This window comes from Sarcophilus harrisii, chromosome 2 (genome assembly GCF_902635505.1).
Source record: "Sarcophilus harrisii chromosome 2, mSarHar1.11, whole genome shotgun sequence".
Classification (NCBI taxonomy): Eukaryota; Metazoa; Chordata; class Mammalia; order Dasyuromorphia; family Dasyuridae; genus Sarcophilus; species Sarcophilus harrisii.
This window is the reverse complement of record NC_045427.1, coordinates 454,601,060-454,626,283: the sequence shown is the minus strand read 5'-3', so window position 1 is coordinate 454,626,283 and position 25,224 is coordinate 454,601,060. Positions and strand designations below refer to the sequence as shown.

The 25,224-nt window shown below is 49.8% G+C and overlaps 1 protein-coding gene across 3 annotated transcripts; it reads left to right on the top strand.

The window, feature by feature from the left end:
- The first annotated feature begins 2,485 nt into the window (after positions 1-2,485).
- KCTD15 (potassium channel tetramerization domain containing 15) lies at positions 2,486-23,914 on the top strand. 3 transcript variants are annotated; one of them, XM_031954366.1, is made up of 5 exons: positions 2,486-2,673; positions 8,352-8,527; positions 16,354-16,498; positions 17,416-17,721; positions 20,252-23,914. In XM_031954366.1, exons 1-5 carry the CDS (start codon positions 2,665-2,667, stop codon positions 20,408-20,410), a joined length of 795 nt encoding a protein of 264 aa, XP_031810226.1. In that variant the 5' UTR covers positions 2,486-2,664; the 3' UTR covers positions 20,411-23,914. The 3 variants fall into 3 exon arrangements, with proteins under 3 accessions (XP_031810226.1, XP_031810227.1, XP_031810228.1); XM_031954367.1 differs by lacking the exon at positions 2,486-2,673 and adding an exon at positions 2,820-3,023; XM_031954368.1 differs by lacking the exon at positions 2,486-2,673 and adding an exon at positions 3,064-5,046.
- The last annotated feature ends 1,310 nt before the right edge of the window (positions 23,915-25,224 follow it).

The window sequence follows — 25,224 nt, the reverse complement described above, 5'->3', positions numbered from 1 at the left end:
ACTAAGGCCAAAGCCGGTCCTTCTTCGAGCCCTCTGGGGCGGCCTAAACGTGGCCAAGACTCCGGCCAGCAGCCGCCGGCCTTAACTCCGTGCAGCCGCCAGGGGGCGTCGAAAGGAAGACTATCTTGAGTCCAGCTCGCCCTCTGCGCGGACTCGGGTTTGCGCCCCGCGTTGGGGGCGGGAGAGAGAGGAAGGTGGTGGGCCATTGATGTTTGCTTTGGTCCGGGTGGGGACGGGTCTTAGCCTGCCCCTTCCCCAGGCCCGGGAGCGAGATTGTTTGTGGTTCCATGTCGAGAGTCGGGATGGGGAGTGTTTCCCCGACCTGGGGGTGAGGGTGGGGTGATGGAGGAGAAGCGCCGACCTGGGGACCCCGAGGAGGGAGCACGCAGGGCCGAATGGACCCCGGCAAGGATACAGGTGGACATGGCCTTATGTGCTGTCAGATAAAGCCCCAGGACGTGGGGGAGGAGTGGAGAGGCGAGGAATGGAGTGGGGAGCTTATGGGAAGCGTGGGTGATTTGGTTGTAGGGAGGAGAGAGCAGAAGGGAGGCGATGTGGAAGGAGGAGGTGGTAAAGGCAAAGGGGGGATGCGCGGGGGCCTCGCCATCCGCGTGGGGCGTGGGACACGGGGGCGGGCGGAGCCAAGCTCCCGTGGAAGCCAGCCCGGTGGGTCTGGGAAGTCCTCGCCGCAGACATCTCCATCTCACCGTCACCGCGCACTATAATTGAAATGGCGCGTTTGGCCCGGGGCGAGTAGCCAGGCACCCCCTCCTTTCTTCCCTCCCCCTCCCGCAATAGCTCCGCGTGTCCATAGACGTCATTTGGTTTTAATGGCTCCAGGAGAAGCGGGCGCTTTACAAGGCGAGACATTAGCAAGAGAGGGTGAAAAGGCGGAGAGAAGAAGGGAGATCAGGGAAAGGGAGAAAAAGAAGGCAGAAAAAGAGAGAAGGAAAAGGGGGAAAGTAAGAAGAGGGAAAGAGGTGAGAAAATGAAAAAAGAGGTAAGAGGAAAGGTAGAGACGAGATGAGTGGAGGGCAAGAGAAGAGATGAAAGGAAAGTAAGAAAGGCGAGAGACAGAAGGAGAAAGAAGAGAAAAAAGAAGAGATGTAAGGAAGAAAGGGAGAAGTATGGAGAAGAGGCTTAAGGAAGCAGAGTAGAAAGAAAGAGGAGAGATAAGATGAAGAGGGAGGCAGGATAATAGGGCCGAAAGGAAGGAAAGCCCCTCTCTCCCCCCAGATACCAGTGTTCAGCCCCACGCTAACTTCCAGCCCAGTTTCTCAACAAGTTCCCCCCATAACCCCCGTGGCAGCGGCGGCTCCCTCCTTATAGTCGAGGAGTAGAGAAATGTGAGAAACGTGCCCTGTGTTACTTATTCGGGAGCCGAAAATTTATGCCCAGCTGAGAACGCCGGGGGAAATATGACATCAGACGAAATGACAGTGATTAAAATCAGCTTCGCCCCCCGCCCCTGCCCAGTCCCCTCGGCGGCCCCTTCCTCTCCCTGGGAGATTCCTGGAGGACTGGACGAGGGGGCCAGAGGCCCTGCACATTTCAAACCGTTATAGCCCGGTCTGGCTGTGCTCGGGCGGGGGTGGGGGTGGCGGAACGAGAAGGAAGCCAGAAACAGCCAGGTCCAGGGCCAGAGACAGGGCTGAGGACAGCGATAGCAAACGAGACCGCGAAAGAAGCAGGAACAGACGGGGGGAGGGGGGAAGAGCAGGAGAGTGGGAAGGAAAGAAAGACAGGGACAGGAACAGAGAGCATCCTGTCATCAGTAGGGGGGATTTCTCGCGGGCACCAGGGAGAGGGAGGAGAAGAGGAAAGGAGGGAGGGTCTCCAATTGGGTTTATTTTTAAAGAGAGCGAAAGAGGTGAGGCTTCTCTGGTTTTTCCCAGTTAAAAAAAAGGGAAAATATCACATTTTTATCGAGAAATTAGCTGGGGCGGGCACAGGGCTGAGCTAATTGTAGCTCTAATCCTCTGCCCCGAAGGCGCCTGCCAAGCCCGGAGCAAGAAGTCGCCTGTGTGTGTGTGTGTGTGTGGTGTGTGTGCGCGCGCGTGTGAGTGTTTCACTCCTGTATTTAGAAGACAGATTACTGCCCTTTCTCTTCAGAGCATAGTCTCGGCGGGTTTCGATTTTAAAGGGTTTTGTTTTGGTTTTTCCCCCCCTTCTCCAACAGCTATCAGAGAGAGAGAAAGACACGGAGAGGGAGACGGGGAGCGAGGGGAAAGAAGCTGGGGAGCAAGGGGGAGAGACTGAGGGGGAGGGAAGAGGAAGAGAAGGAGGAGGGGGAGGAGGCAGGAGAGGAGGAGGAGGAGGAGGAGGAGGCCGGGGAAGAAGAGGAGGAGGAGGGAGAGGAAGAAGAGAGGGGAGGGGGAGGAAGGGGAGGGGGGGCAGAGCCCTGCCCGGCTCGGCGAGGGACAGCGCAGAGAGGGGCCCGGGGGAGGGAGGGAGGGGTGGGGGGAGGGTGGGGGGGACTCGGGAGAAAGTAACTACAGGACGAGACCGAACCGACCCGTGGAGCCAAAAACCAGAGAAAAGAAGCGCGCCCAAGCGGCCCGGACACACGAGACCCCGAGCCGCGGGCGGGAGGAGGCGGGCGGGGGCCGGGGCCGGGGGGCCCGTGACCGCGCCGCCGCCGCCGCCGCCGCCGCCGCGTCTCCCATGTCCAAGGTAAGGATCAGGGCGCGGAGGTTCCGCGCGGAGCCGGGGACTGCGCGCCCTCTTTTCGGAGAGTGTCTTCCCCAACTCGGACAAAGTCGCTTCGGAGACTGAGGGACAGGCGGGGGCGGGGTGGGGGGGCGTTAAAGGCGCCGAGGCCCCAGCTCCGGATCCCGGGCCCCCTCTGGCCGGGCAGGGCCGGACCCTTGGCCGCCCCCCGCCCGATCTGTGGCCCCTTTCCTGGCCGCGCCCAGGGGCGGGCGGGAGGCTCGGAGGGAGGCCGGCTCGCGTGGGGGTTTGCTGCGCGCTGTGGGGCCGAGGAAGGCCGGGGGCCGCGGAGCCGAGGAGAGGGACTCCCAGCGGTGAGTGGATCCGGGAAAGGGCAGGGGGCGCCAGGCGCCGAGACGGCCCTGGGCTCGGGAGAGCTTTTGTCCGGACCGGCGGGAGACGATGGCAGGGGCTGGGGAGTCCGAGGGGCTGGGGTCCTCCCCAGGGGGCGGGGACATGGCGGCTGCCACTTGGAGACTCGTGCTTGTGCTCCCCTTCCCGTGGGGCCGGAGCGCGCCGGAGTCCGGCGTGAGGCACCGGCCGGGGGCTCGGCGGCCGCACAAAGGGGTGCTTCCGAGGAGGGGGCGTGGAGTGCGGTGACCCCGGGGCTCCCACGCCAGCCCGCTAGCTCTGCGGGACCAGGAGCTCGCTAATCCCGTCCCGGGGACCCCCGGCCCGACCGGATTGACCAGGACCAGCGAGGCGTTGGGGGGAGAGGACTGGCCTTGAGCGGAGCCAGGAAGGACGGACCCACGTGGGGCTGAACTCCGGGGAGCCTCGGTGGTTGAAGTCTCCGCGGGGCACCGCTGGGTGCTCGGGAGTCTGATGTGCAGGCAGCCGCGCTTCTGCCTCCCCCCTAAAAAGTTCCCGGCGGCCTGGGGGGGAGCGGCCCGCGCGAGCCGGCGGCCGCGAGTGACCGCGCGCGGGGCCCAGCTCCAGGCGGCCACGCTTGCCGTGTTTGGCGCCCAAACTGATGCGGGAGGGATGAAAAGTGAAGTGTGCGCCGTGCCGGGACAGGTCCCGCCCCGCACCCCCAGCCTCGGGGCCGAAACGGGGCAGCGGGAAGGAGGGAGGAGGACCCCAGGAGGCAGCGTCATCTCGCTGCGGGATCCGGGGACTCGGAAACCGGGCAGCGGGGGTCTGACCCTGCCAAGGACAAGGACGCCGACCGAGTCGGGGCTGGCGCCGCGAGCGCCCCGGCGCGGGGCAAGCCCCCCGGCTCGGGGCACCTAGGCGACCCGCACACAGGGTCCCTGACCCTGAGGGACGGGCACACTTGTGTGCCCTCGCAGACCCAGGTGGGCACAGCACACAGCCCGCCCTGGCGAGCACACGTGCACAGATGGGTACACAGACATCTGTATACACAGGCAAGTACATGCTTGCACCCAGGCGGAGGCTGCCCAGCCAGAGGTACCCTTCCCCCACCCTCCCTCTAGGGCTGGGGAGGCGGATCCTGAAACCTGCAGTTTTCTTTATGTCTTAAATGCGCATGAAGGAATTAAACTGCACGAGTGAATAACAGCATTAGTTTCAATTAATTTTTTTTATCCTGGCAACAATAAACTTTGGGAACAAAGCGCTTTTACATCCTTAATTAGGAGAGTTTCCCATCTGCAGCCTCTCTAAGTGTCTGCTCCTTGATTTAACTTTGTCTCTTCCTCCCCCTTCCACCCCACTCTTCCACTGCCCTCCCCCCACCTTTCTATTTTCTCCTCGCGACACCATTAACCCTTCCTTGGGCCAGGAGCAGGGCCTCTGTCTCTCCCCGGCTGGGCCCTGAGCCTTTCTGTCTCTCCCTCCCCGGTTTTGGGCTCTCCCTGCTGGGCCTTGAGCTTCGTGCTCTTGCCTGGCCTGCTCTGGTTGCAGCCCCAGGCGGGCTGTGTCTCCTTGTGGCCCCCGCAGCCGCTGGGAGGGGTTCCCATAGCCCTGGGCAGCGAGCCCAGGTGAAACCTGCATCTCCCCAAAGTTCTGAGACTTTGAAAGCCTTGCTGTGAGTGGGAGCTGAGCTGTATCGGAGGAGGGTGCATTAAAGGAGCCGAGTCGCTGCAAGCCTGAAGCAGGAGCCCACACCCTGGAAAATTCTGCAGTCTTTCAGCATTCCCGCCCAAGGCGCCTAGCCCTGGGCTCTGAGTGAGCAAGCCAGCCAGCGAGCTCAATGGCGCTCCTACAACTGCCTTCTGTTTACCTTTTATGGTTAAAATAACAGCTTCGCAAAGAAGCAACTTCACGGAGAAACGATTCAGTGAAATCATCTCAAGCTGGAGCCGCACAGCGAGTTTAATCACCCCTAGAGAGCTGAACAACTGTGAACACAATGGGACACAAACTCATTTTGTGTGTAAATGAGCGTGGCATTCTGATTATTTCCCTTTGCATGGGCAAATCGCTTTTACAAGCAGTACTTATGCAGCCGGCTCGGAAAGGCAAGAAGGGAAGCGGGGGCAGAAGATCCTGTGTGCAATGATGGTGGTGTTTGGGATGTGCAGTAATGGCATGGAGAGCGATGGTGGATTGGAGCGAGGGGTGGGGGGTGGGGGTAAGTCCATCCCTGTGTAGTGACCGTTGTTCGGTGGTCAGGTGTCTGGTGATTGTGGAGGAGATGCCCGGCGGTGGGCATGCGGTGATCAGGGTGTGCGTTTGAGGTGAGGAAAGGAAAGGGCAGAGGCTATGGAAATTGTCTACAGAGTTTGCCTGTGGTGGGCAGGGTCTTGTGTTTCTGTTGAGATTTGCTGCCTCATCCTCTGGGATGGGATAGTGTTGCTGCTGGAAGGAGGACAGGCCTGTGGGCAGTGGCTATTTCTGAGTCAGCTTTTGTTTGTTTTTGGACACCTACTTTCAATCTCTTGAATTACAGGCAGGTCATTGAGACTTGAGGGTCCTTCACCCTCATGCAGGAGGGAGTTCTGTTAATGTCTGGATTATGCATAAAAGTCCTGGTTAACAGCAACCAAGGAATTGTCTGTGAGTTGTAAACAGTTGAAAGAAATTAGATTTGAGGAAGTTAAAGATAGAATTTGAGACCCATCATATTTCAGTTTAAATTTAATGTTAGCTCATGTTTCCTGAATACAGGCAAAGTTTGGGAGCTACTTAATTGATACAAATAATTTTATGGAATCATAATGACTTAAATTGCAATATTTTTTTATAGGTACTTTCCCCTGAAATTTAAAAGCCCTGGCCTAGGTTGAGCCAGAATGCTTCATCCCCAGTGGGAACTGTTTTAGTATCTAAGTTCTTCCTTTTCTGAAGACCTGGTGGTATATATATATATAGCCAGAACTGAGGATAAGACCCTCCAGTGACTCCCATTAATTAAATCTCTATGCTGTGTGCACAGGTCCTGAATGCTACAACCTCCAGATCTGAGGGATCTTCTGGCACAAACATGAAACCAAATCTTGGTAGAGAAGCATGCCTTGAATATGTCCAGCTGTGTGTCGGTGTCTCCTCCCCCCCTCCTCCCCCAGCCTTTATTTTAAAATTTATTTTATTTTAAGACAGGGTTATTACTTTTAAATGGGAAACTATTAGCAAGGAAGTTATTTCTCATGGATTTCTTGAAACTTATTTGATCAATCCTTCCTGAATTAAAAAAAAAAAAAAAAAAAAAAGTATAGCTGACCCTGATAGGTACATCAGAAGGCAAGCAGGATTTTATTTTTACTCAAGCTAGAGCAGATGTGTGGTGTGTACATATGTGTGTGGATACAGTGCATGCCTACAGTGTCATTAGTAATAATAAATAAGCATCTCCTCAGAGCCACACAGACCCCCTACTCGAAATGGGGATGGCAGTGGTGAGAATATGGGGCACAGAGGAGAAAGGCCAGCCACACTCACAGAGCCGCCTTCCCAGGCAGCTGTTGTTTTCTGCTGTTTGCCACATCTGTGCTTGAAGCTGTACTTTTTATTTAATGGGACCTGTTTATAAATGCCCTCCATCTCATGACTGTGACCTTGCTGGGGGGTGGGCGGGAGTATTGCACCTTCTGCCTCAGGGTGCCCCTGTGGGAGAGGCCAGGGAGCTGGAGTCTAAGACAATAGATTTAGATTTGGTGCTGCTGATGACGAAGTGCTGGAGGCAGTTCTGATCTCCCCCTCTATGGGAAGGGAGCAGACTGCTGTCATTGGGAAAGGTGGGGGGTGGGGGGGCAGCTGTTTCGAGGACAAAAGTCACGTTTTCTCAGCTGCTGTTGCACCTCATTAAAGGGCCCGTCTGAGGCTTTTCTTCTGTGCCGGGTCTTGTCTCCTGGTGGGATGGTTAAGAGGTTTGGAGGAGAAGCTGCCGAGAAAATTCTGTCCCAATGAGGTGGACACCCAGGTTCCAGATGACAGCTGGGGCTTCTTGGAGAGGTGGGAAAGGCACTTGGTACAAGTAAATATTCACAGTGGGCTGTAAAGCTCTCTGCTGATGTAAGAGAGCCCATGCTTGGGAGCATGACTGCAAAACAAAATACCAGGAAAATTAGATTAGTCTCTGAAATGTTTTACAAAGATAATGCTGAGCATATGTTGCATTACAGTTGGTAACAGACGTGATAGACATGAAACTCTAAGACATATACATGTATGTCGCATGTGACGGATCGGATATGATGCGAGGCAGAAGAGTACCTTGGCTCTTGTGTTCCCTGAAATAGATCTTCCTGCATGTTGTGTGAGGGCTACCTGCAGTGGGGAAGGACATATTTGTTGGAATCTGATGAGGGAGGATCGGCTCTTCCTGGTTTCTGATACCTGGGGAGGTGGCGGGCAGGGAATGGGAGGAGAAGCAGTGCTGGACTGCACTGTGTGGGAGAACAGACTTCCCCTCGGTCGGGAATACAAGTATCTGGATTTCTTCAAAATTGAGCCTGATTTTCTAAAGACAACTCCATTTTATGGTTGCAGACAAGTTAGTTACCTTTCTATTTTGTTGGAATTTGCCACAGATATTCTTGGAAGGATATGGAAGGATAGGTACTCAATAAGATTGAGTATGATGATTTCTCATTTCCCATGTCAGTTCTGATGAAGGTGGTGAGAGTCTTTCTAGCTCATCTCAGTGGAAGCACAAGATTCCCTCTTGCCAAGGAGTCTACGCTTTCTTTCCTTCCATTCAGTGGTGAAACCCAAATGATAGGTATTGATCTGGCATGCCTATTATATATTTTTAAAACAAAAATGCTCCTAGTTTGATGTGAAATTTACTACATATATAAACTCACTGCCTTAGGTGCTGAGGAAGTCACTAATTTAGAGGTGTCTCGTTACTGAGACAAACTTGCAAAAACCCCTGAATCCCAATTCACAAATTGGTGATTCGTTTGTCAGGGGATATTTCACATCTAACACATAAGCCTGCGACCTTTAATTAGGATTTTGCAGTTTGTTTTATGCCCCTGGAGGCTGACACCTTGAAAAATTTTTTTTCTTGATTTCTTATTGCTAATAAGCATCTTTCCCTTACCCTCTGGTACTTTGAAGAAAATGATGCAAATACACTTAATTACAGTGGTGGCAATAATTTGTCAGCTGAATATGTGATCAGGCAGATGCAAAAGTGATCTGATTAGATCTGTGATCACAGCAGAAATAAAGGAAATCCGCAGCAACACTAAAGAAAAATTGTCCTGTTGTTTTGTTTGCATTTGTAGGAGGGAAGAAGCATGTCCCGACTCTCTCTCACACGGTCCCCAGTTTCTCCCCTGGCAGCTCAGGGAATCCCGCTCCCAGCTCAGCTTACCAAGTCCAACGCTCCCGTGCATATCGACGTAGGGGGACACATGTATACCAGCAGTCTGGCTACCCTCACCAAGTATCCGGACTCCAGGTAAGGAAGACCTTGCTGCTTTAAAATTTCTTTACATACACCTGCCTGGCATTGAGTGAAGGGAGACCTTTCTCTGTCACCATGTCCCTGGTGGTGGCTTAGAGAAGCTTCTTCCCTGTGTTACGTCTGCCTGGGGTTAAGGCCCTCCTCTTAGGACAGCTGAGTCCTGGGAGCTCAGAAAGGGAATGGATTCCTCATTACTGTGTGTTGTAGGAGATGGTTTTTCAAGCACCTGGTGGCACAGACTCTCTGTTGTTAGCATGAGGAAAGACATTTTTTGGGGAACAAAGTTTTGTTTGTGGAAAGTGGCCTTACACCAAAATGGATCGATGCTGTGGTACTTGCCATTGTGGCTGTATCACTAGGAAGACCCAAGCTGTATCTAGTCAACTGCATTGTCACTCCTTTCTGGCCCTCAGTGGCCAGTCCCACACTCCTGAGCAGCCTTGAACTTGACTGACCACTGTGTACCCTTTTCTGTAAAACATGCTAATTACTGAGCGGTCAAAGATCATTTCATCCCACTGCAGATTTTAAACCTTTGAGGAACTTCAGCTAAGTTTCTTCCTTTTAGTAAATATTCACTTGCTAGAAATGATTGTGATTGAAGAGCCAAAAGCAGATACTTCTGGTGCTGTCTTTGGCACCCTCCCAAAGAACAGGGCCAGCGATTGGGGCAGCTATGATGACAGATGAGGAAATGTCAGAACTGGACCTTAGGTTCAGCTGCTTAGGTTTTTCTCTAATGGGGCAATTTGGGAAGGCTCTGGTGAGTCACCGTCTCCATTGTCACCTCACATATGCAGAAGGTGTTTTCTGTTTTCCACCGAAACCCTGGATCATTTTAAATGAATTCTTGTGGATCATCTATGGCGACAGATAGGGGTGCAATCAATAGAGTGCTAGACCGCAAGTCAGAAGACCTGAGTTCAAATGCAGTCTTAGATAGTTATTAGCTGTGTGATCCAGGGCACTGAGTTTCCTCTTCTGTAAAATGGGAATAATAAAATGAGAAAAAATTTGTAAAGCACTTTGCAAACTTTATAAAGACTGGCTTTCATTGTCTTCCTCATCCTCTCTGGAGGACAGATAAATGGACCCTTTTAGGCTCCATTTCTATTGCTGACCTGTCCCTTCTCTTAAGTCCATATTTTTGTCACGATGTGGAGTTAGATTGTCTTTTCTTGTCCCAAACTTACCCATTAAATGTTTCTTGGGTTCCTATGCCAGTGGAGTACAGCTCCACCTCACCCTGGGCCTGAAATGCCCTTATCTATGGCAACAAGAGCATCCATGGAGGCCCATGTCCTGAAGCTGGAGATCAGGCCTATGGCTTTGGGTATCAGTCATAGAATCATCAACCAAGAAGTGAAACAGTACTTTAGAAGTCATCTAGTTTAACTCCCTTGGGTTAGAGACAAAGAAACTGAAGCCCGCCCAGAGGGGTTAGGCCAGATAAGTAGTCAGTGCATTCAGGCCTCTTTCCATGAACCCATCTGGCATCACAAGGGGCCAGTAAGGATCTTTGTGCTTTCTCTGAGCGTGGAACTGACTCTGGTCCCCTGACAGCATCCCTGAGAGCCTTTCTAAGACGGTATAAAAGGGAAATGACTGTGGAAAGAGAGTCATTTAACATGAGGGGGGGAAATTAGCCTAGGATGTAGAATGTTTATTTGCTCACCAATGTCCCAAAAGCCAAGAGGCTTGCCTTGGAAATTTATATATGAAGAGATTCTGAAGGTCTGATTGCACAGAAGTCTCTTCCCAGTGGAGAAGAATTGATAGCAGATGAGGACGGACATTTGCGGAGGGGATGAGAGGGCCCACGTTGGCACTATAGCGGCTGTGTGACGAGCCTCACATCTGTTCCCACAGCTTTAAGGAAATCCCTGCTGACACTTCAGGAACAGGCATATTTAATAGAAACTTCCGTGGTGTAACCCATCAAAGTGTAAGTCAGCTGGAGATGAAACCCAGGGGATTGTTGACTTATTTGTTGGTGATCAAAAAGGCTTTGGAACAGTTCTGCCTCTCCCTTAGACTAAAGTGGGTGTTTCTGGCTCAATGTGGAGGGGCTCTAAGAACACACAGGTAATCATTTATAACTGAAGTGTGGGGTATTAGGCCTCTTGTGCAGCCCATGTCAACAAATAATGGAGGGGGGTGATGTGTAACTGTGTAAAACAACGCGTGAGGGCAACACAGATAGTGCGATGTGTCTATGAAGAAAGACAGAGGCCAGGTATTTAATTTCAATTTTCCCGTCTGCAGCATTCCCGAGTTGTTTTAGATAGATCAACCCTTAATCAGTTGACGACGTTTTTGAGTTAAATTAATAAAACCTTTGCCCACAACGCTCTGTGGAATAGCTTCCCTGAGAATAGCAAAACTGCTTTTGTGATGTAATCACAACTGAGTAGTCAGGGGAAATGGGAAGAGTTTCGAGTTCTGTGCTGATAGAGGGCTACAGAGAGAGAGTATTGCAAGGGAAAGGGCCAGAAGCTCTGAGCCTAAATCTGGGGAGATGAGACCAGATGAATGCCCACTCTCGGTGACCCTGAGTTTGAAACCCAGAATTATATCCTTATCATCTTCCCTCTCTGTGCCCTGTGGCCATCTGCATGGCAGACGCTTGTAGCCTTTGAGGGGGAGGTTATTGCTGTTTTTCAGAAAGCTACAGCCTTTGGTACCTGAAGGTCCAATGTCCCATTGTCCTTGTTTATCTGCTGTGTTTTATTAAGAATCCTTTCTTGGAGCATGCTCTGTGATCTCAGCCAGCCTGCTAACTAACGAGTTTCGGGATGTGGTGGGTCCCACACGGCCAGGAAGGCTGCAGCAGAGGATCCATGCTGTTTCAGCTGTGGCCCCTCTATATGGGAGTCTGCCCATATGCACAGGGGCACAGAGATGCACTCAGATCTGCTTTAACAGAGCCACGTACATAGGTGCACCCACATGTGCCTCCACAACTTCTGGTCAGTGGAATAGCAGCCTGCATGTGTGTGCAAGTGCATCATATCTCCATCTTCCTACATGCATTTGTCCCATGTGCACACATTCTCTTCGTGTGGGGGAATCTTAGAAGAGCAAATTGTGTTTTTCCTCTTAACTGCTTCTTTTTATGTGGGCAGCTGTGGCTGCAAATGGGTGCATTCTCCATGAATGCTGCCTGCCCACTGGTGCGATGTCACTGCCGTCAGGCATCTGATCACATTCGTGTGACATCCCCTCCGTGAGCCCCACAGCCTGAGGCCTCAGCCAAGTGCCCCGAGTGCCGCCTGCCCGCCCACCTGCCCATCTGCCCGCCTGCCTGCCTGTCTGTTTGCTGTCCTGCACGGCTTTCTGCCTCTCTGTTCACCTACCTGTTAGTGTCAGTCCCATGGTGAAGAAGCCTGTTTCTGGACTTGATTCATTCTTTCCTTCACCTTCCTTCACTAATGCTCCCAGTCCGACTTGCACCAGGGCTACAAAGACAAAACAGGACAGTTTTTATTTTCTAGGAGTTTGTATTCAATTGGAAAGAAAAACAGTTTGTTCATGTAAAAATAAATACAAAATGATTTTTAGAAGGATACTGGCAGTTGGAAAGAGGTGGTACGTTAGCTGAGCTTTGACGGAGGTTAAGTATGCTGAATGGTGGTTCTGGGAAGGGATGGCATGGGAGCCTACAGAGCCTACAGCCTACAGAGATGGGAGAGGAAATTTCTGTTCTGTGGTGCCCCTGAGGACGCAAGAAGCATGTGGCTGGCTAAGATTCACTTCTCTTTGGGAAAATAAAAGGGGCAGTTGTCAGAAGACAGGGGGCAAGACTCTATCCACTGAGGAAAAGTTCAACCCATGTTAAGTTGGTTACTTTTTGAGAGGGCAATCATATAACCACCAGCCTCTTCCCTATGACTTCAGTTTTATGAATTGATTTTAGACCTCACCTGACCTCTTGGCTTATAATAAATCTTGACTTATTAGGAACATAAGAACATAGATTTAAGGGTTAGAAAGGAAGCTAGAGAGGTCAGACCAGCTACATCACTTTATAGATGAAGGAATAAGAGAAAATGATTTGCTGCTTGTCACATGAGTGCTAAGTGAGGGAGCTGGGGTTCACGCCCAGCTTCTCTGACTCCAAACGAAATTGCTGTCATGACTGCAGACTAGACTGTGTCTCTGTGAGGGCTGTCGACTCCTGTGGTACGGCCAATCTGTGCATCATTCCACAGCCGTGTGCCTTCTCATATAATTAGTCTGTGTACTCTCACAACCATGGGCCCAGGACAAGGTTTAGTTGAGTCTTTATACAAACAGTGGCTTCTCTGAGATTCTCTTTAGAGTCTTAGATCTCCTTCAACTTGATCCTTTCTCAAGTATTAATTTTTTTATTCTTTTTTGCACCAATTCTTTAAAAAAAAAAAATGCCATGTGTGTTTTAAAGAATGATTTCCAAAAAGGTTCAGTAAAATGGAGTCAGAAAAAGCAGTGATAATTGGAGTATTAGGGAGAAAAGAACAATGAAGCCCACTGAGGGAGAAGGGATACATGAGGACCATCAGCAGTATCTGGCCTGCTTTGGAGACTCCACTGGCCCACAGGCCTGTAGGGAAGGCTCCCACTTTCTTTTGTGCCCAGTAGTATTTAAGGTGACAATAGTTTGAGGGTAAGTTGGCTGTGTGTCATTTGCTGCCTTTTGCATCTTACAGGACTAATGTAGAATCCCCAGAGATCTTGGGATGTCTGTGAGGAAACAGAGGCAGAGCCCTGCTCCATACATCATTTTATGATTGGCCCCTGTAATCCGCCTGCTGTCCACCTTCTCCATGTCATCCTCACTGTTGTTTCTAATTTCTCCATTACCTCAGTAACAACCCCATTGTGCATAAGGTCCTCATTGCTTCTCTATAAGATCCTTCCAGTCCTCTCATGGTATTCTGAGGTCTCCCTGTAATAGCCCCAGTGTCTCTTTAGAACATTCTCCGGATGAGGACATTACCTGTGGGCTGAATTGAGCCATCTACACTCATCTGTCCATTAGAAAGCTGGGCAGGAAATCAAGCCTGAGACAGTGGCTAGGGACTTCTTCCTCATCTCTAAAATGAGGGGATTGGACTGGGTGACCTCCAAGGTCCCTTCCAAGCCTTACAGGCTGTGTGATCAGGGTTATTCTGTCGCCAGGCTCAGGGTCCAGAATGGTACCAATGGCTAGGGTTCAGGCTAGTGGTCAGTGTTCTGTGTGAGAGCAGGGCCACCCCCTCTGCTAGGGCCTGGGTCAGAGTCGGTCTGTGGCTGGGGCCAAGCTCAGCATTGCTAGCCATCAGCACGCACACCAGTGAAGGAGTGGTAGGTTTGCTGGGGTTAAGCCATTTTCTCCTGCTTGGGCACTGCATGCCCCGGTCTTGGCATTCTTGTTCGGGGGATGATCCGACACGCCCAGTGCCTGGTGGACATACCCCTGGTAAGCAGAGTAAGTGAAATACCTGGGAGGCCTTCCTCCCCATCAGAGTCAGCAGGACATAGGGCTTGACAGAAATGCCCAGAAAATCATTCTTGTTCCACGTTTATTGGTTCTCAAATAGTCCCTAGATGAGCCTTAACTCTGAGAGACCCCAAATCTGCCACTGTTGTGCAGGTGACCATGGGTTAATGACTTCCTTTCTCTGGATTTTATTTTTTCTCCATGTAAAGAAAAAGGGAATTGAAGTAAAAGTTCAGAGGATCCAAGTTCTAGTCCTATCTGATAATGGCAGCCTGTGTGATCTTGGGAAGTCACTTCTCAGTTGCTTCTGGGACCTCATTTAGCTCTAGATCTTTGGTTCCATTATCTGAATCATGTGGTTTCAATGACTGTCCTAAGATTCTATGGAAGAGAGACATCAGTCCAGAGATTGTTTTGGAAGTGTGACCTTATAGCGAGCTCAAGGTGTGATCTAGCTGCCTCAGCCTGCGGCGTCTAGGATCCGGGCGTTAGTAATTTTCCCGGGAACATGGGGTTAATTAAATCAAACATTGTCGAGGCAAACTGAACTGAGACCCTTTCTTCACTAGACACCGAGACCAAACAAGCTCCATCCTTAACAGTGTTTTCAGAACTGAGCCCACTATGCTAGTGCCTCCTGTACTAGACACTGGGGAGCTCCTTCCCTGCCTGCATCTCTACGGGAAGTGTGGCATTGGATCTCAGGAAGTACTTGGAAAGAACATGCACAGTGAAGGGGTAGTAGCCACAGAGTGTGCGTGGACATAATTCAAGAGAAGCAAATAGGGCGTGAGAAAGACTTCTTTTCCCATTGCACAGGAGAGTTGGACCTCTTTACAAGGAGCTAATGTCCTTGGGAAACATGCATTTAGTAAATGAAATTTAAGTTTTCCGCTCTAAAGTGAGTCTGCCTCCTCACATTTGGCTTAGCCAGTCCCACAGGCCATCTCCCTGAGAGCAGAAGGGCCTATCATGCATGCAGTCCCTTGGTCTGTCCTTATCCCTCTCCCCAGGATAAGCTGGTAACCTACTTTCCCAAGTTCTAGGCTTGAGGTAGAAGTAAAGGTAGTCTCTTTAGGTGCACAGAGTACTACTAACTCCTAGCGTGACTGAAGAAGTGGCGAGAAGGTCATGAACCATAGTGTTTATCTATTCACAACATGGAAAATGCTGGTCACAGACCTTGCACATACCTTGACATATCTTGGATCTAACCGGGGGCTTCTAAATCTCAAATTAGTTATTTTTAATAAATTACCCTATGTAAGAGTCACATATTGCCCTCCCCAGAGATGGCTGTTTCTTAAAGTTTAGTGGTAGAAGTTTTAGAAAATTATTTTTCACTAAATTGAACTTAGTATTTCACCCAGAAAGTGTGGCCAGTTTCATTCTAATTCTATGGGTGGTGGAAAAGGTTTTGGCTTAACACTAGGCTGGTATCAAATGATGACATATAATTTAATTTTCACTTTATTAAAAATAGATTTATCTAAAATCTTATGTCTCGTAGGTCTTCCCTATTTTCTCCAAAAAATTAGAGTCTCAAATAATGGTATGAGAGCTTTTAAAGAATTCTCCAAAGCACCATTATGGGCTCTCTGGATTTATACCCCAAAAGGGGTACTTGGAGGCCTCTTTGGAACAGTAAATGTTCCTCTATTCCTAAACCCTGTGTACAGCTCTGGTCACTGCCCTTCTACACAAATAGAACAGAGCTGAAGAAATTCTTCCCTGTAGCTTTAGTGACTCCTTCCAAGTGGAGCCAGAGACATTTCTCCCTCAGGAGAATAATTAATCCATTAATGTGATGGGTAACTCCCAGTTTCTGTTTTGGTGTCTGTCTTTTGAGCATCCTCAAGTACACAGCACACAAGGCCATGCGCTTCACTCTCCCTCATGCCAGCCTTTCTGTCACCATCATATCCTTCTACTTCCTTTGTGAATAATTATGAGTTTGATTGAGTGTGCCTGGTGGGAGTTGGAGGAAGGGGAGAGAAGCAGTCTTGTCCATTCCCAGGCATGTGCAGAGAGTCAGAGCTGCTCCCATATCTGTATCCTGTTATAGCCACCTCCTAAGTAGACTCACTTCAGTCCTTGGGAAGCAGTGCTGCATGATGGGAAGAACACTGATTGGAGTTGGAGCATCTGGTTTCAAAACCCAACTCTTGTCACTTGAGCAAATGTCCCTTCTAGACTTCAGTTTCTCTTTCTGTAAAATGAAGGGGATTGGGCTAGATTACTTCTAAGGGCCTTTCCAAGTCTTCATCTTCAGTTTCCCCTTAGCTTAAGTCACGGTGTCCACCTCACGCATTCTGGTCTTTCCCTTTCCAACCATCTTTCTTTCCTTTTTCCATCTCAGGATAAGTCGTCTGTTCAATGGCACAGAGCCCATCGTGCTAGATAGTCTGAAGCAACATTATTTCATTGATCGGGATGGGGAGATATTCAGATACGTCCTTAGCTTCCTGCGGACATCAAAACTCCTGCTGCCAGATGACTTTAAGGTGAGGTGGGTGGATGTTGGCTAGGGTTACTGGCTGCCTGGGTGAAAGCTGGCTGCTGACCTGTGCCCAGGCAACTCCATCATGTTCCCCACTGACACAGGACGGTACAGGGATGCTGTGATTTAATAAATGGACCACTGGTTGTCATGGATACCATAAAAACTTAAACAATGAAGCCAAAGGCTAAATTGGTTTTTCTAAACTAATTCTATTTTCTCATATTTGTAGCTGATTTGTTTATCAGAGTATCCTCACAATGAGATGGCTCTGGGAATGATAGCACTGACCTCCACCCCATGGGCAGTGGTCTCAGGCTTGACCTAGGTATGAAGTTCCAGGTTATTGGGGAAGAAGCATCATAATCCAAAGTAAACTGGCTTTACATTATATAAAACTCTTTCCTGCCAAAGGAGATACTATTCTGGGGCCAGAGTTGTGGAAGTGAATAGGCCCACTTAGCCAGTGAAAGGGTCACTTTTGTGTGACCAGGAGCCTGTGGCAACTGTGAATAGTCAGGGGATTTTGGGAGGCTGTGAATAATCCCATGGCTCTGACTGATCCTGCCCCAGGACCCAGGTCCAAAGGTCACACCCCAAAGTCTGGGGTCTAACTTTCACATACAGATTAAGAGCCCCAAGACTGAAGGAAACCCAAGAGGCCACTGTGTGCCTCACAGATGAGGGCCTGGTATCGAGCAGGCTCCTCCAGGAGCTGGGTCCCAGGCAGACCCTGAGATAGTGTCCCTCCTCCATTACGCGCCCAGGGCCCAGGCTCTTCTTGAGCCGATGTGGACGGATCCCTCTGGGCCTCCGTGCTGTCTGCCTCTGGGGAGAGCCCCTCGGGGAGCGGGTGTGTGGTGCAGATTGGAGCGTGACAATGCATCTCCTCCTGTTCTGGGTGCTCCCCACCATCCGCAGGACTTCAGCCTCCTGTATGAGGAGGCCCGCTACTACCAGCTGCAGCCCATGGTGAGGGAGCTGGATCGCTGGAAGCAGGAGCAGGAGCAGCGGCGCCGGGGCCAGGCCTGCGAGTGCCTCGTGGTCCGCGTGACGCCCGACCTCGGCGAGCGCATCGCCCTCAGTGGGGAGAAGGCACTTATCGAGGAAGTCTTCCCGGAGACCGGGGATGTCATGTGCAATTCTGTCAATGCCGGATGGAACCAGGACCCCACACACGTCATCCGCTTCCCGCTGAACGGCTATTGCCGGCTCAACTCCGTGCAGGTGAGGGTCCCGGGCCCCGCGCCCATTAGTAGCCTGTTGTGGGCCCGGTGGGGACCACGGGGCTCTCGGGTCCTGGGCCTTGCAGCCGGCTGTCCCAGCCCATCTTGATATGAACTGACCAAAAAGGCTCCTTCCCATTCTTTTTCCTCCCCACCAGAATCTTGCCAGGAAATATGGTTAGGAGTCCCGAGTATGTGCCTTGGGGTTATATTCATTCCCCTGCAAACCTGGTGAAAGGCAGAGAGAGAGAGACTCGAGAGACACAGAGGCAGATGACGGAGAGACTGAGATAGAGACTGAGTTGCCCAAACCCCAGAAGCCTCTGTGCCATTTCCAGAGAAGGCAACAATGTGTCGATGCATAATTTATGTCTCCCTCATAATTAAGTGATGGTGCCTGCGGGAGGGACTTAAAAAAATTGATCTCTGCACTTCTTTTTTCTTTTTTTTTTTTTATTTGGCAAAATGATGTTCTATAAAAAAGGCCCAGAGTATTTTCAACCAAATGTGTTTTATTTAACACTCGGAGCCTCATGTGAGACTCAAAATTAAATAGGCGCCAGAAAGAGGGTGGGACAAGACCAGATGTGGCTTGGAGATGCTGGGGATATATGATTGTGGGCAGAGCTCTCCTGTGGGTTTGGGCTGAATAGGCAGGTGAAGGTTTTATATTTGGGGAGGAGCAAGGTTAGGGAAGACTTTACCTTTGGGAGTTGGAGATCTTGTAGGACTGGGGACTTCCTACACACTGAGGAAAAAGAATCACGAACATGGGGCAGGGTTCCCAACCCTACACTTCCTCCAGGGCATCAAACACCAGATTTTCTCAAGGTTGAAATTTCTCAGCTTGGAATCTGCCGAGGAAAGTCCTGGCATCTGATTTCCTGTGGTTCAGGCCACGTGGGTCCGTACTGCTCAGCAAGCACAAGTCAGCTAAGGCCCGCATTCTTCAGCTTAGTCATAGCATTGTACCTGCTACCACTAGTGGACACTACAGGCCAGCCGTGTCTCTTGGACATATGTGGACATTTTATGGAGATGGATTTATCAGACATATCTAATACATCCTTATATATAACGTGTACAGACATACACATGCATGTAAAATGTCACCTCATTCAGATCTTTTTTTCACCCCCATTTATATGGAGCCAGGGAGACCCGGATTCAAGTCCTACCGTAGTCACATACTGGCCTGTGGGTAGCCTTAGAATGTGCCAATCTGCATCGGGAATGGGAATTTCTCATCTGGGAATTCCTTGGGTCTATGAAACCATAGTTCAGTCTGTATCCCTGTGGAGATACCAGTGGGGCAGGAGAGGAGGAGGTTTTGGAAGTTTGCTTAGTAGGGCTTGAGATGCCTTTGCTAGAAGCCAGAAGGGCCTTGGAAAAGGAGGTTACAAATTCTGTGCAGAGCCAGTAACTCAGGGGGAGAGAGAGAGAGTGTTTGTGTGTGTGCAAAAACTCACTTGAGGGGACACACATCCTGCCTGTGGCGGAATACCCCAGGGTCCAGCTATTTAGAAGGAAGGCTCTGTCTGGCCATCTGCCGTACAATGCTCCAGGCCTCCCGTGGCTCCCTCCCTCTCTTCCTGTCACCCTGACCAAATCGGGCTCTTACAGGACAGGTCAGAGGATGATAAACGTTGAATGAGTGCCTGGTCAGGCAGTCCCGTCCCCAGCCCAGGCCCAGCGCTTTTCTGAACAGTGAAATAGGCTGGGGAAGCAGAGGGCGAAGGGTGGTTTTTGTCCATTAAAAAGGAGATCTGACCATTCCTCCTGCTTGTCCATCTTAGCTCCCTCCTGGTCCCGACGTCTGTCACTGCCTGGGGTGAGGTGCCCTGGATTCCCCCAGTCTCTCATGGGAAGAGCTGAGTGTCTGGACACATGGACATCTCTCCCCCCGGCCCCAGGCACCAGCTGGACGACTCCTGCCTCCAGGCCCTGCCGGCTGCGGCTCCAGGAGCTCACAGCTGAGTGCAGATTGCAGCCCTGGGCAGCATCTCTATCGTTTATATGAGCCTTAATTATTTGGCAGGGTCATCTGTCCTCCCCTCTCGGCTAGTGAACGACTCAGACTCGGGGAAAGCTGGAGAGGATTTGTCCTACTAGTTTTAGGCACGGGCTGGGGGAGGGGTTCTGGGTGAAAGGCCAGCCCTGGGGAGGGGGCTTTGCTGCCCACTAGGATTCCTGAGTCTCAAGCACAAGGAGTGGAGGCCCCAGGACCACAGGCTCCTTCCTGCTCGGCCCCCAGGCCTGAGAAATCACTAACCCCGACGGGTCGGGAGCCCTGTGACCGGACAAATGGCCCAGGCCGCCCGCGCGCCACATGGGCTCCTTGGGGCCGCCTGTGCTCCCAGGTCCCGACAGGCTCCACCCGCTGCCCCACCCACCAGGGGATGGTCGCCTCCTTGCTGCTCAGGGCCGCAGGATTCGCGGTGGGTCATTTGAAGGGAGGCCTTCAGTCCTGGCCGTGACCTCAGGTTCCCGGGGCCAGGGGCCGTGCTGATTGTGTGTTTCTGACTTCCCAGGTCCTCGAGAGACTGTTTCAGAAAGGCTTTAGTGTGGCTGCCAGCTGCGGGGGAGGGGTGGATTCCTCCCAGTTCAGCGAATATATGCTGTGTCGGCAGGACAGACGGCTTCAGCAGGCCCCGACCACCATCCGGATAAAGCAGGAGCCCCTGGACTAGACTGCCCTCGCCATCTTGGTGCCGAGCCATCCCCGTGGCAGGCGCCGGGGGGTCGGAAAACAGTGTTAGCAACTTGGGTGTGGAGCTCCTTGGCCAGTCGGGGGTTTTCCCAATGGTGGTCACCCAGCCGGTCCTCATTGTAAAGCCCCGGAGCGCACTGGCGGACAGACGGGGCCTGCCTGGGAAGGCGGCCGAGGGCCATTTCTTCCCGGCAGTGGTGGCGTTGGACCTGAGCGGCCCTTCCGGTGCCCGCGGGGTGTGTGGTGGGGCTTGGGTGACAGGGCTGCGTGGAAGGAGCCCCGTGGACAGCCTTCCCACACCCCCATCCCCTCCCGGCCCGGAGCCCGAGGCCCCCGAAGGACTAAGGCCAGTGCGACGCTGGGCTGGACGTGGCCTCGGCAAGGCGCCGCGTCTCGCCAGACGTGCTCCACATTTCCATGCGTGTGTCTGACGTCTGTGATTGTTCATGCTAGTAAATGGCTTATTTTTCTACAATATTTAAAATGAAAGTGGCTTCTCTGCTGAGGTTGGAGAAACAGACAAGGACCGATGCATATTTATCTGGTGCTCAATACTTTACAAAAAGGAAACTGTCAGTGTGACTCATTGTGGCCTGTTTTCCAAAGTAAGATCCACCTCGAGAGCAGCCCCAGGCCCAGGACAGGACCCCAAAACCAAGGCCAAAGTATGGAAGCTTTTGTGCTAGCAAAGCAGGCCCAGGAAGATGCCAGCCCGGCCTCCCCCACCGCTCCTCCTGTACGCCCTGGGGGGCGGGGGGCGGGCGGTCAGCAGGGCTCCCTTGGAGCTTTAGGAAAAAGAGCCACCTCTATGCTCTGCAGGACAGGACACATCTTTGTTTTCTCTCTTGTTAATTTAAAAGTATTTTTGAAATACTGATGGCACACTTGCCCTTCTGCTGTGTCTGCCTCTTTAGGGAAGGTCTCTTCCCGCTTTTATTTGGCCCCTACAATGTTTCTTTAATGAAAACAGTTATCATCTCTTCTGACTTCAGCAGCAGCCGCTTCTGTAACTCAGGAGACAGCGCTGCGTTTGCAGGTGCCAGCCTATAAATAGCGTTCTGTGAAATCCTGCTCATTGCTGTATGGCGTGATTGGGGGCCTCAGTCACTAATTCGTGCGCTAATCACAATTTAGTTTCTCCCACATTAATTTATAGAATCCTGTTGTAGACACTGAATTTTAATTAAACTGTTCTTAGACAAACATGGTCATTAAGGAGAAGGGACTGAGCTCTTCTGATGATCTGGGGCCTCTCAGTCCAGACGATGAATTCGACAGAAAGTTAGATCCAGAACAGAAGCAAATGAGCCCATTGGGGGCCTGTTCCCTCCCTTGTGCTAACAGGTACTGAGCCAGGCTTGTCTGGTGTTTGGGGGGCTGTAAAGCTAAGCTACTCCTTCTTTGATTTTATATAGTGTGACACTTTATACACTCACTGATGGAAAAAGCGACCCTGTCCTGCCATATCTGAACAGATGGCACACCACTCACCTTCCTCTGTAAGATACCTGTAGAGTTGTATATTATGCATTTAATATTGTAAAGATCTTAATGTATATTGTCGTGTATTCCTTACACAGTACTTCATGCCATAAACATTTCTCTTATGGACTGAAATGCAGTTCTGAGGATTAGCCCTTGTCTCCCATGTTCTGCCCCAGAGATAAGTTTGGGTTGAATTTCCTGAGATTTGTTTGGTTTAACCAGAGAAATAATTGGCTTCGTCCATCCTCTGGGGTGGGGTGGTGGGAATTGTGTTCTTGGTGTTGATTTCCTAGGCCCCGGTGTTTAAGTACGCTGGAGTCTCGTTCATTCATTCCAGTCATGCCCTTCCTATCTTGTGGTAACTGAGGTGCTGAATTCTAGTCTTGGTCCTAAAAGGAAATTCCAGGAAGCTATAAAGGTTAAATATATCTCATCAGTACCTCACTTGGGAAAAGCAAAAGGAAATCCAGGCTGAAAACAATAGACAGAAAACTTTGTCAGGGTGTTTTGTTTTTTAAACTTAAGTTAAAAATGTTTGGGTTTTGTTTTTTCTCTACTTCTTTCTATTGGTGTTGACAGTATTTTTATGGCCCTACAGAGCAGTTGGTTAGAGCTCTGTGTGAAGGCACATCACAAAGCCTCGTGGGCCCCAATCAGGTTAGTCGGTACATCCATGCTGTGCATATGGTTTGGCCTGTATCACCCCAATATTAGCTACAAGCAGCCTTAACACAGAGGAAGATGTAGGGAAGCAATTACTCCGTTAGGAGAAGTACATTTTTTTTCCAAGGAAAAATGTTTAAACTAGGATATGATCATTTAGCTAGCAGTTCTGGTCATTGATTTTTTATGCTTTTGTATTTTTTTTTTTTATTTTAAATCTCCATTTTCCCCCATCCCTTTCCTGTCCTAACTGCCACACCCACCAGAGCTAATTTCCATGCTTATAAAAGCTGTGTTTAATGATAGCTATACAGACTGAATTAGGAGACTTGCTCCCTGCCTGTTAACACAAAAACAGCCAGCACCTCGAGGAAAGGACAGTGTAGACAGGAGTGCCAATCTGTGCTATTCCCACAGTAATTCAAATTCTACAAAAAAATCTAATTTTAACAAAATTATTTGGATTTTTTTTTTTTTTTTTTTTTTTTTTTTTACTCAACAACAAAACTCTGGTTTCCATATTTCCCATCTCTTGGGTGTCTGACAGGAGAAGAGAATGGAGAACATTAGGCCATGCTTAATGGACAGAGAACTGTAAAGAAGGCAGCACTGTGTCTTCCTTGACTTTTCTGGCACCCAGTTTTGTTGGTGGTTTTGTGAGACTATATCTGGCCTAGAGAAAGACTTAAGCACAACAGAAGTTCAACCACTAAAGATTAGAGGGTTGCTATTATGTTGTGATTATTGTCTTAATATTTTGATTCAAAAACTTGTTTCTGACCAGTGGGTAAAATAACAAAATGTGATACAAAATCATAATTGAGAACAGGTATCTGTACTGAATTACTTTAGTAAACAGTTTTATTTCTTTCTAAATACAAACAAGGAAATGTTTTCACCCTAATTGGGAAACTTCTGAATAATGTACAGAAATTGTCAAAATAACAATTCTAATAAACATAAAGTCTTTGTAAACGATATGTACAAACTATCAATACATTCAAAACATATTTTTACACTTACTGGTCTGAATACCTTGTGCATAATCTTTTGACTAAATAGCAAAATCAAATTTTCCTGTTTCTCAGAAAACTTAAAAATTAATTATTTTTGTTTTAAAAAACTATTGGACAAAGTTCTGTCTGCTCTTATGATTGTTCCCTTAAAAAGTTTTGTCTCCCGAATGAGGCATTCTCGAAACACAGTCAAAAATGTAAGACGATTGGGCAAAGGGATCGTACCCCCACTCTTACAGCACCCCTTTCTGAAAGGGGGTGGTTGTCCTGCTCACACAGGAATGCTGCCACCTGGTGTGACAGTGACTTTAAAAGTCAATGCACACAACTTCAAAACCCATCCTTCAACAGTTCTTTTAAAACCAGTAGCCTGTATTCCTTACAATAAATAAAAGATATTTTATACCAAAAAATTAATACCTTGATTCCTGTGACTAACCACCTGTTGGGAATGTGCAAAAAGTTGTGTCAATACGGAGAACTACTTGGGGGGAGGGGAGCAAGATGGCTCAGCTTGGACCCGAAGGTCAACCACAAACATTTAGGACTCCTGTGAGGGCCCAGCCCCTCTCTTAGATGCACCCAGTTTGTGGCGAGTCCAATGGAGATGGCTCAGAATGGTGCAAAGCTGCAATTAAAATGTGTTGGAAACCAGAGCAGGCATGGCAATGGTTAATTAGTTACAAGAGGCTCAGCCTTAGGGGAAAGCTTCCATTGGCAGAAGTGTCATGAGCCCCAGCCCCAGAGGGATGGGGAGGTGCTCAAGGCACAGACAGGCTCCAGCACTCAGAAACCTTTTGCACATTTTATTTTTCCTGTGTTTTATTTTTTGCTTTGGTTTCTAGCTGATAGGATTTATTGCATCTTAATTTTTATATCAGCCAAACCCTGACATCTGAGAAAACGAAAAGAGAAGGTGCATGAAAATGAGAGATTTTTAAATGTTCAGCTGAGCTTCCCTCTGAGAAAGCCAGGGAAACGACTGGCTTTATTTAAGGAAGGTTCCATAGAGCTGAAGAGAGTGGCTAGTTTTACTTGACTGCTCCAAGCAGATGGTAAACTCTCTGAGGTTGACTCTTGTAATTTCCTGTCTTGAGCCCAGTCTGCATAAGGGGCTCCACTCAAACGGGGTCCCAGCCACTTGCACAGCCCAGAGATCACAGAGAAACAAGCACTTGGGTCAGCTGATAGAACTGGTGCACAAAGTATCTCCGATTCATATAGGCTGTTTAAGACTGGCAAATTTTATTAGATTATTGAAGAAACACAAGTTCATTCAATAGTGAGTTGTACTTTTTTTTTTTTTTAAGTTTGTGATCCTATGAAAAATAACTCTTGGGAGGTGTGCTAGGTGATTTCCAAGGTGTTTCCTGGGAATACAATTAAGAAAGATCCTTTGGCTATGGTGAAAGAAGCTTGAGCCAAATGCTCCACCCAATCTGGTTGAGCCTCTGCTCACCCATTCACAGGCAGGAAAGCCTGGCACCCAGAAATGCCACAAAAGAAGCTGCTTTTTTCCATTTTTCTACCCAGGTTGTTCTGGTCATCTATGAAAAGGGATTGGAGGGGGTCTTTAAATTCTGGTCTTACTGTTACCTGGTACTCTTACCCTCCATCTCCAGGATTATAC